This window comes from Chrysemys picta, chromosome 6 (assembly GCF_011386835.1).
Source record: "Chrysemys picta bellii isolate R12L10 chromosome 6, ASM1138683v2, whole genome shotgun sequence".
Classification (NCBI taxonomy): Eukaryota; Metazoa; Chordata; order Testudines; family Emydidae; genus Chrysemys; species Chrysemys picta.
The window spans coordinates 128,146,627-128,165,447 of record NC_088796.1 but is presented as its reverse complement, the minus strand read 5'-3'; the positions used below and the strand labels follow the sequence as shown (position 1 = coordinate 128,165,447).

At 45.2% G+C, this 18,821-nt stretch overlaps 1 protein-coding gene across 23 annotated transcripts in view; it reads left to right on the top strand.

Moving 5' to 3' along the window:
- Positions 1–18,610, top strand: part of NRG1 (neuregulin 1) — a 733,358-nt gene extending 714,748 nt beyond the window's left edge. For 20 of the 23 annotated variants that reach the window (XM_008172650.4, XM_008172647.4, XM_042859160.2 and 17 more), the window contains 5 exons: positions 1,398–1,500; positions 5,225–5,351; positions 5,911–6,041; positions 6,884–7,087; positions 13,554–18,610. In XM_008172650.4, coding sequence (XP_008170872.2) covers positions 1,398–1,500; positions 5,225–5,351; positions 5,911–6,041; positions 6,884–7,087; positions 13,554–14,205 — 1,217 coding nt within the window. In that variant the 3' untranslated portion in view covers positions 14,206–18,610. The remainder of the gene's footprint in view (positions 1–1,397; positions 1,501–5,224; positions 5,352–5,910; positions 6,042–6,883; positions 7,088–13,553) is intronic. The other 3 variants (XM_065549824.1, XM_065549823.1, XM_042859157.2) reach the window with 1 other exon arrangement.
- Positions 18,611–18,821: the final 211 nt, after the last annotated feature.

Sequence of the window (18,821 nt, the reverse complement as noted above, 5' to 3'; positions counted from 1 at the left end):
CAGTGACTTGCCATGCCCCTAGGTTACTCCTGTGAGGTCAGCGGCAGACTGACAGATCAAGGGCACACCAATTAGAACTGCCCCCTAGGAAACAGGCCAGCAGATTTCAAATCCCATATCCATTCCACCAGGGCTCACTGCATTTCTTTTTGTTTGTAAATCTCTCTTATGGCTGTTTCCCCGTTGCTGTCAAGATGATGCTTTGCCAGGTTTAAGGCCAAGTTCCTACTGGCGTCACATCACTGTTAGGGCCGCTTTTCTCGATTGCTGTGGGGAATTCTGACTAATTCCGGGGCCAAATTTTTTAAAAAGGTCACCAACCTTGGTGACCATTTCAGTCCCAAAGAGAGGGAAACAGGCCAGAGTCACGTCGTGTCTTGAGTCAACCCTCAGTTGGGCCCAGATCCGCTCAGTGGGAGTTAGACACTTAAATGACTATGAGGATCTGGGCCTATGTGTCTCCAGTTGAAAGTTCTAAGCATAACATTTCCCTGCTGCAACATACAATTGATGCTTTCGCCAAGTGTGACGGATGACGGAATGTGAAGGTTGAGCCAATCCAAACATGGCTAGTGCTAATGATTTCTTTAGAGTGGTGAAATATCTGCGAATGAGATCAGTGAAGTAGAACAGGTTTGCTTCAGCGGGCAAGGCTACTCTCTAGCTAGGACCATTCCTTTCATACAAATCTGGATATGTAAGTAATCACACAGTGTTTCTTTGATACAGTGCATCACTAATAATTGCTACTGCCATATTTTGGGGGAGATAGGCTCAACTGGTGAGCATTATTAGGGACCTCTGACCATTTGTCTCATTTTCATTGGTGATACAAATTCAAGCCAACCTCATGTTACGAATGTCAAAAGATACTCTGAAATTTCTCCTGTAAAGACCACTGAGATATAAATTTGATTTGGGGAGGGGGTGTTGGGGGAAGGGGCGACATTGAATGTTAAAACAAAATAAGAGAAGAAGAAACAAGCTAAATTTGTTATCTGGGACTTGGAATTAACCTTTATTCCAGCTGTCTTTGCAAGAGCAAAACATCCAAAGCATTTTCAAATCACATTATTACCTTAGTGCATTGTGTTTTTATTTTCAGCAAATGCTGGTATTTTGTCAATTTTAAAAGTCATATTTTGGATATTGTTCTAGTTAACAATATAAGTATCTTTTTTTATTTTACTTGTTATGTTTTTTGCACCCACTAGCCGCTGATACTGTGTTAAGAGATTAAGTTCTGAACCTGCAGTAGAGTTTTGCCCAAAGTGCACGGTGATCATGGGTTTGTGTTACTGTGTGATCCTGTGTGGTGGTATGTAGCATGTCCACTGTCATCTGCTTGAATCGTCAGCCTGCATCTTGTAATCTTCTCTGTTTTTGTCCCTTTCTAGAAGCAGAGGAACTATACCAGAAAAGGGTCTTGACCATAACTGGCATCTGCATTGCCCTCCTTGTAGTTGGCATCATGTGTGTTGTGGCCTACTGCAAAACCAAGTAAACTTTTCTCTTCCTTTTTATCTCTGTGATTATCCCTAAGGGCTTTATACCGCAAACCCGCACAGCTGAACAGAATGCTTACTGCCCATTGGACAGTTGTGGGGTGATAGTCAGTGCCTGATTGAAACCTGCCAGAGGCTGGCACTGTTGATTCACACCATTGCTATATGATGGCCATGTATGTAAGCATGATGATTTCATCATGCAAAGTCAATCTGTGTTTATCTAAAGTCGAATGTAAGTGACAAAACTGGAATTAAATACTGGCAGATACAAATCTCACTCAATAGCAGGTGAAAGTATAATACTAATTTTATTGTGATATTAGAAGTACAATTATATATAATTGTATTTCTAATATCACACCTTGGATGAGATCAGAGGGCTTTGCAAACATTAATTTATTAACTAATCCTCCCAATTAGAATGTGAGTCAAACTAACTTTACTGATCTGTTCATTCCTTTTTTTGTCACATGTTCATAATTCCCATGGGAATCATGATGGGACAACAGACCCCAGCTTTATAATAATGTGGTTTTGGGAACTAGAAGTAAAAAGATCAGACTAGTTTGTAAGTATTTGAGAACAAGATCAGTGGCAGTAGGGACTTGGAAATCCAAAAAACTAAAGGATTGAATTTGACATTGTTGTAAATATAGACATGTGCTGTTAAATTCTGTAATGTCTCTGTAAATTATGAGGCTAATGTAAAAAATGTAGGAGCAAGGCTCAGTGAAAGTCAATAGGATTTGTGCTGTCAAATTCTTTTGCTGCTTTTATAAAACTCTTCTAATTGTACCTACCAAACACCAAAATAAAGTATTGTACGTCTACCACATTTGCACAAAGCAGATGTTCCATTAGATTTACTGTTCTAGGACTTGAGCCAAAGCTCACTGAAACCAGTGGGGTTTGGATCAGGCTTCTAACCTACAGCTTTTTAAATATGCACATCCTAAAGTACCTCTCTAGGATTCACCTAAAGCAGGCTGGAATCCAAACCAGCCCTTGATAATCAGGAGGGGCAGGAGATATTGGGAATTGCTGTCAGTGGCCTGTGAAATATTTTTAAAGCACTTTATGAGTGTGAAAAGGGGTCTGATAGGTTAAACCCTCAAAATATGGCATTTGGGAGATGTGCTCCCTCCTCCCCCCTCCTATCTTTAGGAAAACCCCACATGGGTTTGAAAAGAATACGTAAAAAAAGAAAGATCTAGAAATGCGTGGGCATCTTTGCAAATGACACTGCTGATGGAGTGTGAAGATGACATCTAACAGTGAATCTTTAATTCCGAAGTGTTCTATCTGCACAGCAATTAAATTAATGAAGAGACGTCGCAGAACGAAGGATGTGCACATTAGGATTCCCATTACTCTTTCCTCTCAGCTTTCTTTTGCAATTTCTTTTTAGTTAATGTCCTTTAAATGCAAGAAGAATGACACATTTGCATTATTACTGAATGTGAAAAATAGCATAGACTCATAGGGACATATTCGGACATGGTGCAAATTGGCAGAATTCCATTGACTTTAGCGGAGCTATGCCGTTTATACCAGCTAAGAATCTGACCCATAAATTATGAATCTAAGCCTGTTTAGGACCCACCTACACTACAAATACAGCTGAGTCAGGGATCCTAGTTACCACACAGCTATCCACTAATATGGTTCCAGGTTCTAGCGTAGATGTGACCTGAATCATGTTTCCTAACTTGCCTTAAGTCTTGTGCATTGGAATTGTGTAGTAATCATATCTCCTGACTCTGCTGTATTTGTAGTGCACCCAGGCAACCTATGCTACATCTTGGCCTCACTGGTGCAGGAGGAGTGGAAATCAGTGGTTTTCAACCTGTGGTCCGTGGTCCCCTATGTCTAAGATTTCCAAAGGGGTCTGCACATCCGTTGGAAATTTTTTTAGGGGGCCGCAAATGACAAAAAGGTTGAAAACCACTGCACTAAATTATAACAAAAACCAAAATGTGCCTCCAGTAATTCATGCAAAAATTATAAAATGCACAGTGTTGAGTAATTCATTCTTTGCATTCAAGCTTCCTTGAGCGCAGCATCTTTGAAGATGCTTCAGCTTCTTATTTTCCTTTTTTGGCAAGCCTGGAATATCCTCCCTTGAGTTCTGAAAAGGGCTGAAAATAACATGGTTATATCCTGCAGTATCTTATCCTGCTAAAATATCTACACTTCTGAAGACAGCTTTGGGTCCTATAGATGTTATAGGCAAGACCCTATATACTCTGCAGTAAACTGGATCTGAATTTTACACTCAATTCCCTGGGTTCTGCAGCACTATTGCGGAAATTCTGCAGTACCTTCAAACAAATCCGGAGGATATTTTTAAATTAAGTATGAAATTGAATAACATAGTTGTAATACTGTAGTCCTGATACATTTTATACTGCAGTTTCAGTCTTTGGTGTGCTATAGATTTTGGTACTGGCAGCTTGTTTTAAGCCCACACAAGTGTTCATAGAAGGTTTAGCAGCTGAGCAGGGGACATCGAGGTTGTGGTCTAAGAAGAGGAGTCCGAGGCATTTTGAGATTGTGGCAGAAACACAATAGTTGGATGTTTTTGTCAAAATAGCAGTGAACCCATTAACAGTGTTGACGTCAATGTGACAATCACTAGGTTTCAGAGTTAACATGTCATTTACATGAATGAGGCAGTTCACAGAGCTGTCAGGGTGTCTGCACACTTTGGCCAACCTCACTTCATCAGTTAGCACTTCATTAATATTTTCAAGATTTCCTCTGCAACCATAAAGACACTAAATATATTTTTACATGAAAGCTTGAATTGTAGAGCACAGTTCTGTGGTAGGTGGGAAAATTCCATGGCAAATTCTGTAGATGCACTGTCACAGAACACGCAGTATGAAACATTGGGCTAGAGAAAAGTCATCATAGTAACATGTTGCTAGCTGCAAGGCTGGCAGAAGAGGTACAGGACTGGAGGGCTCTGATGAGCAGCCACTGCAAGATACATGTGGCTCCTCTTCTGAGCAGGGTGGTATTTGCACAGGATCGGCGGCTGCCGCCAGTGCAAAGCATCAGCTGTTGTTTGTAACATGGGTGCTCGCTGACTCGGATCCTAGACCCATAGGACCAATGTGTTACAGATGAATCGTTTCCAGCATGTCCATCCAGCCCATGCTATTAAGTACATAAGCAGTCTGCATGATACCAGATTGCATTTACATGCACAAGCAAAGGCAGAAGCATGTCCACTGTGTTTTGTGTTTTGATTGTGTAGTGATGAGGAATGGCAGCTCAGTACAGTCGAAGGAAACCAAGCTATATATAAGTCAGTGGACTGTCAGATCCAGAATGTCACCTAGAATCATAGAATATCAGGGTTGGAAGGGACCTCAGGAGGTCATCTAGTCCAACCCCCTGCTCAAAGCAGGACCAATTCCCAACTAATTCCCAACCTAGTCAATCTGATCTTCAGAGGAGAACTGCTTCTGAAATGGAGTAAGTTTTGGAAGTAGATCTCCTCCTCTCCCACCTTTCCCTGGCTTCTGCAACTCCCTTCACTCCCACACACACATTCCACAGCTCTGCCAGTGCTTATAACCCTGGTATTAGGAATTGCTCAGAGACTCTCCACAATGGGCAAGGGTTGACAATAAAGTGGTTCTATTGTGCTGGATGGTGCAGCTGTCTCTCTTTTGTCTAATAAAACCATTTCCCTCTTTCACACACAGGAAGCAACGGAAAAAGTTGCATGATCGTCTTAGGCAGAGCCTGCGCTCTGAGCAGAACAACATGGTGAACATGGCCAATGGGCCCCACCATCCCAATCCACCGCCCGAAAACGTCCAGCTAGTAAATGTAGGTAGCCACTGCATTTATCTGAGGGCTTTTCAACTGCTAGCTGCTAAAAATTAATGATCCGGGTTTCCAGGAATTGGGATTTCTCCACCAAGAAATGATTAGAAACTTTTAAAGAAATGATTCTAATGTACAGTAAATTCAGAGCATTTTCATGTACAGCCATTTCAGAAGAACATTGGATATCAGTCACTAGCTTGCTCTGGATCGAAGGCTGAGATGTTAGAATACCAGCCTTAGCAGAAGAAACTCAGAGCTCATAGCCACAGTACTTTAAGGAAGCATGTCTTTGGAGATGTTTCTCTACATATAATGTATCAAGTGGATAGTTAATCTTGCTAGTGTGGATAGCCTAAGTGGTGGATCACGATGCTTTTTGTTTTGTAGTCACCAGGTTATGAACAAACCCATTTTCTTGTTCTTCAAGCCACCAAAGGCTGGTGAATGTTGCAGGGGTAATGCTCACCCAGGGCCCAAAATGAATATCTGAACAAAATGTGTGTGTGCAGATGTGCTGGACGTTCCCCTGTGTAAACTTGAGATACCTCTGTTTCTTCAGCAGTATGTATCTAAAAATGTAATATCCAGTGAACACGTCATTGAGAGAGAGACAGAGACGTCGTTTTCCACAAGTCACTACACCTCGACAACGCATCACTCCACCACTGTCACCCAGACGCCCAGCCATAGGTACCAGAATGAGAAAACAAACCTCCCTGCCTAAGGAGAAACGGGTGTTGGATGTCAGTTCTTCCACCATTGCCTAGAGCAGATGCATAAAAATGCACTGGTCATGGGGTTTTAATCTAAAGATGTCTGGTACTTGACATCCTGCCACTGAAACTAATTATCTTCCTGGGAGCTTCCCAAGAGCCCTAATGATTGTGTGGAGTTCCATTACTGGTACTGTGAATTTTACTATACACAAATTGTTGAATTGGGGAGATACTGTGTGTTGTTGGAGATACTGTGAGATCACGTAGTATGGTTCTGGCTTGGGTTCTCAAACTTGATTGCAGTGTGACCCCCCCCCCCTTTCTGATAAAAATTACTACACAACCCCAGGAGGGAGGACCAAAGCCTGAGCCCAACCGAGCCCTGCTGCCCCAGCCCAAGGGGACCTGTAGCCTGACCCCCACCGCCCGGGCTGAAGCCAAAGCCTGAACCCCACCACTCACGGTACCCAGCAAGACCAACACCAGCCCTGGTGACCCCATTAAAACAGGTCCCGCTGGGGTCCCAATCCACAGTTTGAGAAGCCCTGCTAATGACTGGAAAACTCTTTTCCACCCCTAACTTAACCACCCGCTGATAGTCACAAAAATAAAACCATCTTGTCATTTGTAGGATGGCAGAATTCATGCCAACTAGGGTCTTCAATTGCCATAAACCGGTATGAGTTTGACAGGCATATCCCGAGCTGCATGTAGCCCTTACTCTCCCATTGTTAAACTTCAGTTAGTTTGCTTTCTCCCGTTCTGAATTTAAAATAAAAGCACTTTCTCTTCTCTTTTCCCTCTCCCCTCCATCAGTTGGAGTAACGGTCAGACGGACAGCATTATCTCAGAAAGCCACTCGGTGCTTGTGAGTTCTTCTGTAGAGAACAGCAGGCACACGAGCCCAGCAGGACCCAGAGGACGCCTCAGCGGCATAGGAGGTCCACGAGATTGCAACAGCTTCCTGAGGCATGCAAGAGAGACCCCTGACTCCTACCGAGATTCGCCTCACAGCGAAAGGTACGACAAGAAATTCATTTTGCTCCCTCTAACTGCCAGGGCAAGGTGGGCTTGAAGAGATTCAGAGTGAATCCTCGTGCCTGGAGACCAGAGAGAAAATTCTGTTTCTTTAGGAAATGCTCCTCCTCCTTCATAAATGTGCCGAGCAGTGCCCCATTAATCTCTCAAATACGTTTCTTCCCTTCCTTCCTCCTCTGGTCCTGGCTCATGTCTACTGGGCAGTAGCTCACATACGGACATTTGCCAGAGGTTTCCACTGCATATGAAGCTAGGAAAGGAGCTCAAAGGGGAACCTTTTGCTTAGTTCTGTTTCTCGGTTGCTTCCTGCATCCAAGTAAGGCAGCCTATGGAGTTTATCAGAGACAAAAGAGGAAGATAAAGAGGATTGATTGATCCACTGGGAGAGAGATTTTTCAAAAGCACCGATGTACCTTAGGAGCACAAGCCCCTTTGTCTTTCAGTGGGATTTCTGCTCCTACACCCCTTAAGTGCTTTTGAAAATCCCCCCCCCCAGGTGTGTTTGCAAGTAAAAGCAAGACTAGACCTGAAACTGGGTAGGATGACTGACACTACTGGAGCGTCAGTACAGATAGCAGCAGCCTATGTGCACAGGAGAGATACAGGCAAAAGGGAAAAATGAGCGGATATTTACAATACCTGGGAAGTGCTGTCGTTCTTGTTGTTATTATGGAAGCACAGGAGAGCCCCACTCAGGATCTTTGGTGAGGCACTGCACAGTACAAACGTACAGAGACAGGGTCCCTGCCTCCAGGAGCTTACAATTGGAAAGGACGAGTGGCATATGAAGGAGTGGGGGAGGGGCGTACTGTCAAATACAAACCATTTCTTTATACTTTGTTGTGTTTGCAACTTTTAAAAATAATTATAAATACATTAAGGTAGCACCAGTTATCCCCGTCTGCCCTTTAAGCCCTCATTGATGGCCCTAACTTAACGCTGAGTGTGATCATAGAGTTCTGTGGGTTAGGATATAAGAAAAATGAGACCAAAACATTCCTAGACCAACTCTCTGAGTGTTGTGAATTCACAGGGGGGGTTAACTGCCTGTCTGTGGTAGCATAAATACTGCCAGATAAGCATAATCACAGAAGTTCTTGAGTTGTGCAGGAGACACTTTCATGATTCAAAACGTAGCATGTGCAAATGACAGCAGAAGGCAAATACCTTGCATTGGTTCTTACAGATCTTGAGGAGCTGGTTAAGACAGAGAAGCTTGAATAACAGGCATGAGCTCTATGAATGTCGCATGTAGGAATGCAAAACAGAGCTAATGCTGTGTCATGACAAGCTGTCAAATTATTGTGAAAAAACTGCCTGTCATTTTACTCTGGAATTTAGCTTTCAAGAAATGCAGCGTCTGGCAACTCCCAGCTATGGCCCTGACCCAGCAGAGCACTTAAGCACATGCTTAACTTTAATCATGTGAGTAGTCCTGTTAATATTGATGGGCTCAATAAGCATGTGGTGATGGGTTCAACTTACTGCTGTGGTGCCTCTTGCTGGCCGTCCTGGGAATTAGCTCGGGGTTGCCAGTGCACCCTCCTCAGGTGGTGTCTTGCCCGTCGTCACTCCTGTCTCCGCGTCCAGGACCCCCGTCGCTCCCTGACCACATCGTCCTCTTCCAGTCGGTTCTTTCCTCCCTTCCGGGGGACCGACAGACCTCAATCCAACCTGCCTCAGTGGCAGTCTGCAGTCCAGGTTCTAGACACTCATCTCAGTGGCAGACTGCAGTCCAGGTTCTAGACACTCATCTCAGTGGCAGTCTGCAGTCCAGGTTCTAGACACTCATCTCAGTGGCAGACTGCAGTCCATGTACTGGCCACTTCGCTAAGTGGCCAGTGGAGGAAAGAGGGAGGAGCCTGGGCCTGCCCGCTGACCCAGGGACCCTATAGCTGGCAGCCACGTACTGCCCCTGCTCCAACTCTCCTTCCCTGGGATGCTTCCCCACAGCCCCAGCACCTCCTCTGCCCTTGTATCAGGGCCTCAGTCTGGCAACCGTCAGCCTGGAGCTTCGCCTACTCTGCTGTCCCTGCCCAGCACTGCTCTGTCCATGGTGCTCCAGCCTTCTAAGCAGACAGTCTTCCTCCCTCAAACTCCAGGGAGTGACTGCCCCTCCTCTGCTCAGCAGCCCCTTCTTATATGGGCCAGTCTGGCCCTGATTGGCTGTTCCAATAAACCTTCCCCTAATTGGCTGGCTCTGCAAGCTTTTTCCCGATTGGCTGCCCCCTGTGCAGCCTCGCCAGGGTGGCTTAAACTCCTTACATACCAGCGAGGGGCAGCCGCCCGATCACACATGTGCTTAAGTGCTTTGCTGGATCAGGGTCTGTATTCTGTACCGTCTTTGGGCCATATGGATTGTACTCCCAAGTTCATGCAGATAAAATGTATCATTAGTATAGCATATTTGATCTTCTGGGTGAGAAGAGAGGATGTTGTTTGCACTGCCCTTCTGGAGTGTCTATGTTACCCTGGGCAGCATTTTGACACATTAGCAGTCTTTTCAGGTATATAGCTCTTCATTCTAACAAGAGGGCACCACATCTCCAGTATTGTATTTCCTCCAAATAACATTCCAGGGGGAAATACAGGCTGCATTTTTACAATAAATCAACAGTCAGTTATGGCCCAAACCTGTGCTTGATGTGCAGGGCCGGCTCTGGCTTTTTTGCCGCCCCAGGCAAAAAAGCCTCCCGCCGCCCCCACCCCCCCCCCAAGCGCGGCAGGGGAGGGCGCCGAGCCCGGCCGCGGGCCGCTCTCCCCGACCAGCCGGAGCGCCAGGGGGAGGGCGGCGAGCCCGCCGCGGCTCCGCTGGCGGCCGGAGCCCCGGGGGGAGGGCGGGGAGCCTGGCCGGGGCTCCGCTCTCCCCGGCGCCCAGAGAGCTGGGAGGAGGGCAGCGAGCCCAGCCGGGGCTCTGCTCTCCCCGGCGGCCAGAGCGCCAGGGGAGGGCGGCGAGCCCACTGCGGCTCCGCTCTCCCCAGCGGCCGCCCGCCTCCAGGTGCCGCCCCAAGCACAAGCTTGGTGGGCTGGTGCCTGGAGCCGGCCCTGTTGATGTGACCATGAACCCTGGGTGTTAAATTAGGCCTCATCTATCTTCAGCCTGCAGGAAATAAATGGCAAATTATTTCTGGAAGATGGGGGGAGAGAGAGACTCTAGATTACAGCTGAATTGGAACCATAAAAGAACCTGTTAAAATAAAAATGCAGATTCCCTTCTCCTCTAAGACTTTGGTGCGCAGGGAGTTAATGAGACAAGAATATATTCCTTCAAGGCTTTGATCTCTACAGTTAACCTGAGTCACATCTTAATTTTACTTTAAAAGCTAAATAAAGGTTGAGGACCAGCTCCTCCGCTAATGCACCTTGCCTGGCTCCATTGAAGTCCATGGAGCGACACCAGTTTACACCTGCTGAGCACCCACCTCGTAGTCAGTAGAACATATCCTGCATCTCACACCGGAGAAGCTTGTAGAAACCATCTCTGTGGCTGACCTAAGACCTGGTCTACACACAGGGCCAGGGAGCAGCAGGAGAGTTTTAGATGGGAGGTATATAAACCCTAGGATGATCAAGACCTTATTCCCTGTGGACCAGGGAAAGGTTACCACAGGGTAATTGGAGCACCTGGAGCCAATTAAGGCCCCGCCCAAGACCTAATAAAAAAATCCCTGCTTCAGTCAGACAGAGAGAGGGAAGGAGAGCTGACTAGAGTTTGGAGGAGTATTGCTGTTAGCCAGAGGACCAGGGGAAGGGAAACCCTGCCCAAGCAGAGCAGAGGGACTCCTCTGGCACAGAGGACTGAGGGAAACCCTACCCAAGGAGAGAGAGAGTAAGCAGCCCGCAAAGCTGAAGGGGCTGGGACCCGGGGTAGGAGAGCGGACCTGGGTCCCTTCTCCGCTCCCCTCTCTCTGTCCCATCGAGACACTAGCAGAGCCCATAACGCCCTGGAATAGGGGCAAGGGGCGGCACCCTGACCCACCACACCAAGAAAAAGCACAGGACCCACCACAGTAGCATTGGCCATTTGCCACAACACAAAGTGATTTGTATTGGTTTCGTTAAACCAATTTGCATCTCTGTGTGTGGATCCTCTTATATCAGTTTAAACCTGGATTCTATCCGTTTAGTTTATGTCGGTAAATTTACAGGCGCACACTAAACAGATGCACCCAGTTTTAAACCGGTATAAGTGTCATGGGAACATATGACATAGGGCTGGAAAGGACCTCCTGAGTCTTCAAGGCCAGTCCCCTGCTGTGACAGGAAACTCCATCATATAATCCCATTCACAAACGTATCACGCTCCATCCAGGTATGTCTCTATGTGTGCATCAATACACAACACTGGACCAGTTTCACTACACCAAATGAAGTGAAACTTCCTGTCAGCAGCAGTTGTTGGGCAGAAGCTTCTATCCCTTGAGCACCAGCTATAGAAAGATTTGAATAGATCAGAGAGCTCCTGAATATAAGGAAAAAGAGGGAATGATTTTATTCTGTTATTTGACACACAGACCTATTCGTTCCTCTCTGGTCTCACGGTGGCCATCTTGATTCATTGCCACAAATGGTTACAGCCGTCACTTTTTTCCTAGAAACAAAGGGTAGATGTAAATCAGCAGAGCGCCACTGAAAGCCGTGGAGCTACACCAGTTTACAACAGCTGAGCGTCTAACCCCATTTCCCCTCTTTCCAATTAACCTGCTCTGTTTAATCAAGGGGAATATGCAGAACTGAGTCATGCTTTGGATGACAATTTTGGCTTTAGACTGATTTTGATCATTTCAGACTCCGATAACTATTCACCAATTAAAAATAAAATGCGCTTATCAGCAGTAGGCCTACAACTTGTATTAGTGGGTTTGTGCGAGACGTACCGCTTGGGTGTGTCTTAAATTTGGATCCAACTGAAATTCAAGCAGGTGAAGTTCAGGGGAAGGGAAAACAGGCAAAACCAAACAGTGTAAAATGTCGTGCTGTGCACTGTGCCTTTGATCAGGCATTTTGATCCAGCTACTCAGCTGGGGTGAATTAGCCTGGCTTCCCTGAGGGCAGGGGAAGGACACTGATTTACACCGACAGAGGATTTGGCCCTTTGTCTTTCTTGTTTGAACGTCAGTAGGACTTTCGTTTTAAAGGACGGCTGCCTACCTGGAAGCTTAGCTCCATTTATAAAAATCACCTTCAACTGCTAACCTTCCCCAGAAAGATACCAAGGGACTCTGAGTAAATTCTCTAGAGGGGCCATTAACATTGAGCCAAAGCGTCCTTTGTGTCGGCTCTTGTTTCCACACAGGGGACAGGAAATGCTCTGTGTTTTGATTTCTGAAGCTGTTGCCGGATCATTCTGTCAAGGGGCTGGCTCCTCATGCCCCCATAGAACTGGCAAGGAGATTGTGTGCAGGGGGGGGGGAAGGTGTGTCCTGGAAAAAGACCTTATAAGGATCATATTCCACGTAAGGAACAGCTGCCATTTTAAAACGCTATTTTACGCATTTAAAAGCCAGCTCAGTGCTATAAGACAGGAATTACAGTGTGGAATGGTTTCTCCAGGGGTCAGCACCCAGATGCTTCCACTGAACAAAGTGGAGATTCCTGATCATTTTTGAAAGCCAGGCCTGATATGTTTTAACATTAGGGGTCCACCTAAGTCCTCTGGTTCCAATTCTGTAAAGTGAGTGAGTAAAGGTGGCAAAATCTGCCCCTCTGTTTTTCCCACAGGTATGCAGGCTCAAGCTTCAGATAGCCTCAGCTCTGCTGATTTTAGTTCTTTTCCCTGCTCATTCCCTCAAGTCCCAGACACAGGGCAAATGTTGCCTGGAAGAACAAGCACTGTAGTTTTTATAAACCACTTGCAACTGCATTGTGTTTCTTTCATCTGCTGCTCCTTAACTCCCATCACTGGACTCACCAAAGAACTGAAAATACTTCCCCCGCTCTTCCAATAGCCCTACACTTCTGGTTTCATCAAATTCATCTCCTCCCTCGATTTTCCCCATAAGCACAAAAGCATTCTAGACTAACATCCCATGTGGCTAATAACACTGGGAATGTCTGTCTGTCCGGTGCATTGATTATGGGAGCATTGACAGAGGCTGCTGCATTTTTCAGTGATGGCCTAAATGAAAAGCAGTATGCATGCCCTACTGCCAGGATTATCCTTGCATGCAGCTACATGCACATGTCAAATCCACAGCTTGCATGCATGCATGCAACATCCACTGCGCAGGTGCAAGGCAAGCACATGCAAAAATACATATTGACTATTGCATGCATTAGAAAATGAATTCCTTTATTCCCAAGGGTATCGCACGTGACATCACAAACATGTGGGACATGGATAATATGGCAATGATTTGTTCCTCAAAGGTGGCCTTTCTTAATGTTTTCTCTTATGTTTATTCCTTCTCCACCTTTATGGGGCCTTTTTGTATGTGTCCTTATTCAGGTATGTATCAGCTATGACCACACCGGCTCGCATGTCACCTGTTGATTTCCACACTCCAAGTTCTCCAAAGTCCCCCCCTTCAGAAATGTCTCCACCGGTATCCAGTTTAACTGTATCTGTCCCTTCTGTGGCGGTCAGTCCCTTTATGGAAGAGGAGAGGCCTCTGCTTCTGGTGACGCCACCTCGGTTACGGGAGAAGTATGACCATCACATTCAGCAGTTCAATTCCTTCCACCACAACCCCGCCCATGAGAGCAACAGTCCGCCACCTAGTCCTCTGAGGATAGTAGAGGACGAGGAATATGAGACCACACAAGAGTATGAGCCAGCACGGGAGCCTCCAAAGAAACTAGTCAACAGCCGGAGGGCAAAAAGAACAAAGCCCAATGGCCACATTTCCAACAGATCAGAAGTGAACACCGACACAAGCTCTGAGAGCAGTAGCTCTGAGAGTGAAACAGAAGACGAAAGAATAGGTGAGGATACACCTTTCCTGAGCATACAGAACCCCATGGCAACCAGCCTAGAGCCAGCCGCTGCATACCGACTGGCTGACAGCAGGACTAACCCAACTAGCCGGTTCTCCACACAGGAAGAATTACAAGCAAGGTTGTCCAGTGTAATAGCTAATCAAGACCCTATTGCTGTATAAAACATAAACAAAACGCATAGATTCACATGTAAAACTTTATTTTATATAATGAAGTATTCCACCTTTAAATTAAACAATTTATTTTATTTTAGCAAATTCCACTAATAGAAAACAGGAGGGGGAAAAAAACTTTTATAAATTAAATATATGTATGTACAAATGTGTTATGTGCCATATGTAGCAATTTTTTACAGTATTTCAAAAATGAGAAAGATATCAATGGTGCCTTTATGTTATGTTATGTTGAGAGCAAGTTTTGTACTGTTACAGTAATTGCTGTTCCACGGTATTTTGCAGAATCTTCCGACCTTCAGTTCTCCTGGCTTTTTTGTGCATTGCGTCATGGTAACTGGACGTATGATTTGCAAGAATTGCAAAAGTCCCTATGTTTGCTTGTAGTAGACTGCCCCCCCAATCAAAATACCCTGTAATGACATACTCACCAACAAAACAAGACTGTTTTCTTCTATAAGAGGTTTTATTTGCTTTCCGTATCTGAAATGAGTTGTGTCTGCTCTCTGCCAGCCAAAAGGTTTGCTTCATTGGGCACTGGAATAATAGTACATCAAAAGCATGCTACTATTAATGACAGCAGGATAACAAAAATTGCATTAAATAATGTTACATATTAGAAAGAGAGTAATACTGTGATTTTAAACTGAATATATTATTAATCAGAAATCAGCTTGTACTCACTGGGAACTGTCATTACATTTTTTTCCAGATATTAATTGTCCTAGTTATCCCTTAGGAAATGGGCTCAGAGTAGCAGAGGCTGTGACCCCGGTAGTTTACAAAAGAACAAGATTTCTATTAGCTTAAGTTACTGGGAAAAACACACCAGGTATCTGTAACCAGACAAGGAGAAGAACTAGGTGGAAAAAAAACCCACTAATAAAAGTGTAGCCATTTTTACCTGTATTTTAATGTTGATTTTTAATAGACAGTTATTCTTTGTTTTCAAAGGGACACGGTGAGAAACCCCCCCCAGCAAACCTGTAACCATAACTATTCTGTGACTTGTTGGAGCTGCTCTTAGTAGGAGAGTCATACTTGTCCATAGAAATGACTTGCAGCCAAATCAATTTGCTGAATAGTTAAAAGGAATCCTGGTGGGAAAGCCAGAGCAGAAGACGCATTGAGTTCATATCTGGTGACCTGATTTTTTTTTTAATAGTTCTATGAAAAGCCCATTTCTGTAGACAAACACGCTGCGTTGATTAGCCCCACAATGTGCATGGGTATTTGTGCATGTGACCAGGGATTGCATTAGAACCTTTGACTGGTAATAGCCAAGTTGTGGTACCAATACTGGAGTTATTGCACCCTTTCAGACAGAAGCAAATTGCCTCTTTTGCACCGAATCCTGATCAGTTTAGTGGGGTGGCCCCCTCTCCTTTGAGTTTGATTTGACATTCAGCTGGCACAATGCAGACTCAGGGCTGATGTAAATAGCTCGCGTTCTGCATGGACCCCTGGGAGTATGACTAGGAGAACATCAGTGCTGTAAGTATGACGGATCCTACATAGGAGCCATTCCAGGACAACAAAAATTTCAGCCATGATTTACTCTTCCTTCCGATCCCAGTTACACTGATGTAAATCCGAATCTATCAAGGCAATTATGCCAGATATACACCAGTGGAACTAAGGTCGCAATTCAGCAAACCTCTAAGCACATGCTTATCTGTGGCATGTGCTCAAGTCCCATTGACAGCAGTAGGACGTGAGTAAAGTTAAGCACCCGCTGAAGTGCTTTGCTGAACAGGGTGGGACAGCTCAGTCAAGCAGAATCTGGCCGATTGTGGTAAATGAAGCTACTCAGGACTCTGGATGAAGGCGGGGAGCGACAGTCCTGTATTATCAAAACAGACAGCACCAGCTTCACTTTTGCTGTGAGAGGAGAGTTCTTAGCCATCTGATCAAGCAGACTGAGAGCTTAGGACAGTAGGGAAATAGTGACAAGATTACAGGGGAGAATCTTTCTGATGGAAGGGAAAGCAAGGGCAGGTGATTTTCAGTGAGAGAGCTCAGGCAGTGGGCTCAGTTGTACTTGCATATCGCTGCGCATTTAAAAAGCATATGGGAGACTGCAGAGTTTTTAATGTGTTACCAAGACTCATATTCCTTCCCAGTTTTCCCTCCTCTTTTGTATTCATTGCTGTATTTTCACTGTGCTTACCAGTGTCTTTGTATTGCATCTGCACAGAACCAGGGCCCTGTGTAAATTCTGAATGCCTGGCACTCATTTCAGATGTTAGTCATTATTATTGTTGTAGCAGTCAGTCTCCGCAGAGACCAGGGCCCCATTGTACTAGGAACTGTACAAACAGATAGTAAAAAGAAGTGGCTGGGGTTTTCAAAGAGGCCTATGTGATTTAGGAACAAAAGTCTTATTGTCTGTCAATGGGACTTGTTCTCCCAAGTCACTTAGGCGCTTTTGAAAATTCAACCCAGTCCTGCCCCAGTGAGTTTACTAAATAGACTAGACAGCCAAAGTGTGGGAGGGGAAAGAGAGGGAAACTGACCTGCCCAAGGGTGCACCACTGGGAATAGAGCCCCGATCTCCTGGGTCTGCATTCAGTGCCCCATCCACTGAATCACGCCATGTCTTGGTGACCTTTGCGGCTTCTCACAGATTAATGGTGGGGGGGGGAGGGTGATCACATGAAAGCAGAGTAAATTACTTACAACATTGAAAGTATTATCAAAGATTACAGAAGGGCACTACAAAATGGAAGTCTGTGCCTTGTGCACGTGGAACACCTGGGGAAATCTGTTACATTCTTCCGATTGCATTGTCAAGCTCTCAAGCCAAAGGAGCTGCCCCAGCATACAGAGGGAGTGACGCACAACAGAGCACGAGCCCTGAGAGCTTTAAGCTGGGGTTTTCAGAGATGCGTGTGCTCAATGAGTGTCAGTGGGAGCTGGCTCCCTTTGGAAATCCCAGCAAAAACCAAACCTGTGTTAAGTCAGTAGAGTTACCCTGGTTTTGCACCAGCATAACATAGCAGAATTTGGCCTCTTGCATGAGCCATATTAGTAATACGTACTGAGAATGGTAGGACCCAGCTCTGCACAGTCTGAGACGAGGTTAACGAACCAGTAACATGGCTAGCCCTGACGCTGCTGCGGCCTGTTGCCTCCTGGAGACGGGCTTGAGCCTGCAAGAGGTGCTGAGCAATCCCTGGACCTGCTGCTCACCTCGCAAAACTGACGGGGTGGAAACTCAGCTCTCAGCATTAGAGCAAACATGCTTTCCGGTGACAGGCCAAGTCATCGCTTGGGGCCATTTGCTGCACTCTCTGTGCTATTGGGGTCCCTTTAACAATGTACAACCCTCTGGCAGCCTTGCCGGCCCTCTGCTAAAACTCACAGTAGTGCAACAGCAATCCAAGGGGGAACGAAGACTCTGTGGCTGTAAAACCACCCTGAGTTCTATGACCATGACATTTACCCCACCAGGACGTATTTATTCTGAGCAGTTTTACATTTTGGGACATTCTGCATGATTAGAGGATCCCGTCAGGGGTGGACAATGGAAAGTGGTGCGTAAAACATGGTGGGGGCCCGATCCTCAGCTGGTGTAGATCAGTACAGCGTCACGGCTGCTGATTGACACTAGCTGAGAATCTGGTCCTTTATCCTCACATTTGTGTTTTCCCCCATCTCCCACCAAATTTCTCCCTGGGTGTGAAAGGACCAGCATTTCTCTTTGCTTTGCCCGGGAAACAATAAAACTTCCTTTCCTGTCTCTGGTTTCATGACAATGAAGCATCGTCTCCTGTTTTCATCCAGCTACTATATCTTTGTACGGATTATGAACCATTACTCGTGCATTCAGAACAGCAAATCTGTGCCTGCTAAACGGGCAAGTCGCCCCTGGCAAACATAAACAAAGCCTGTTCTCTGTCTTCGATACTGGCTAGATTCCATCAGCCACATTGATTTCCAAGGAGAAGAGCACCTATGAAATGCTGCAGAGAAATGCAGACAAAGAAAATGGCCACATATCATTATTTTAATGATATATTCTGTTGTAAATACATCTTGTACATACTTGAATGTTTTCCTCCATCATTTATTGTCTTTCTGAGTTACGTGTCAATGATGCTCTCTCAATTCCTTGTGTAACACTGTAAATACCATAATGTCCTTTATTATTTATACTTAGGCATTTAACACAGAGAGAGATGGCTTCATATTATTTTAAGCTATATGTCAGAAATAGGGTTTGTTTTCCTTTTGCTTTAAAATTGTCATGTATCCTCTTGTTTCTCTTTTCCTTTAAAAAAATAATAATTTATTGTTGAGAAGAGAGGATTGTATCTGTAATGAAACTGTTCAAAGAATGCACCCTGGAAGGCCACAAGGTACTGATAAACTAAAGAATTTATTATCCCAACTATGAATCAATAAGCAATTGTTGATTTATTTAAGGTTATATTGTTCATTTGCAGTCAAAGAGGTGCTGGAATAAATTGCTACTGTGTAGTACTGGCACAACTGCTGAGCAGACTCCATTAGACCTCACCTCTCTGGCTCCCTAGTCCAAAGACTGCGCCGCGGTTACAAAGCTGTCTAGCGCCAACATTTTTTTTTTGGTGAGTTAAGTT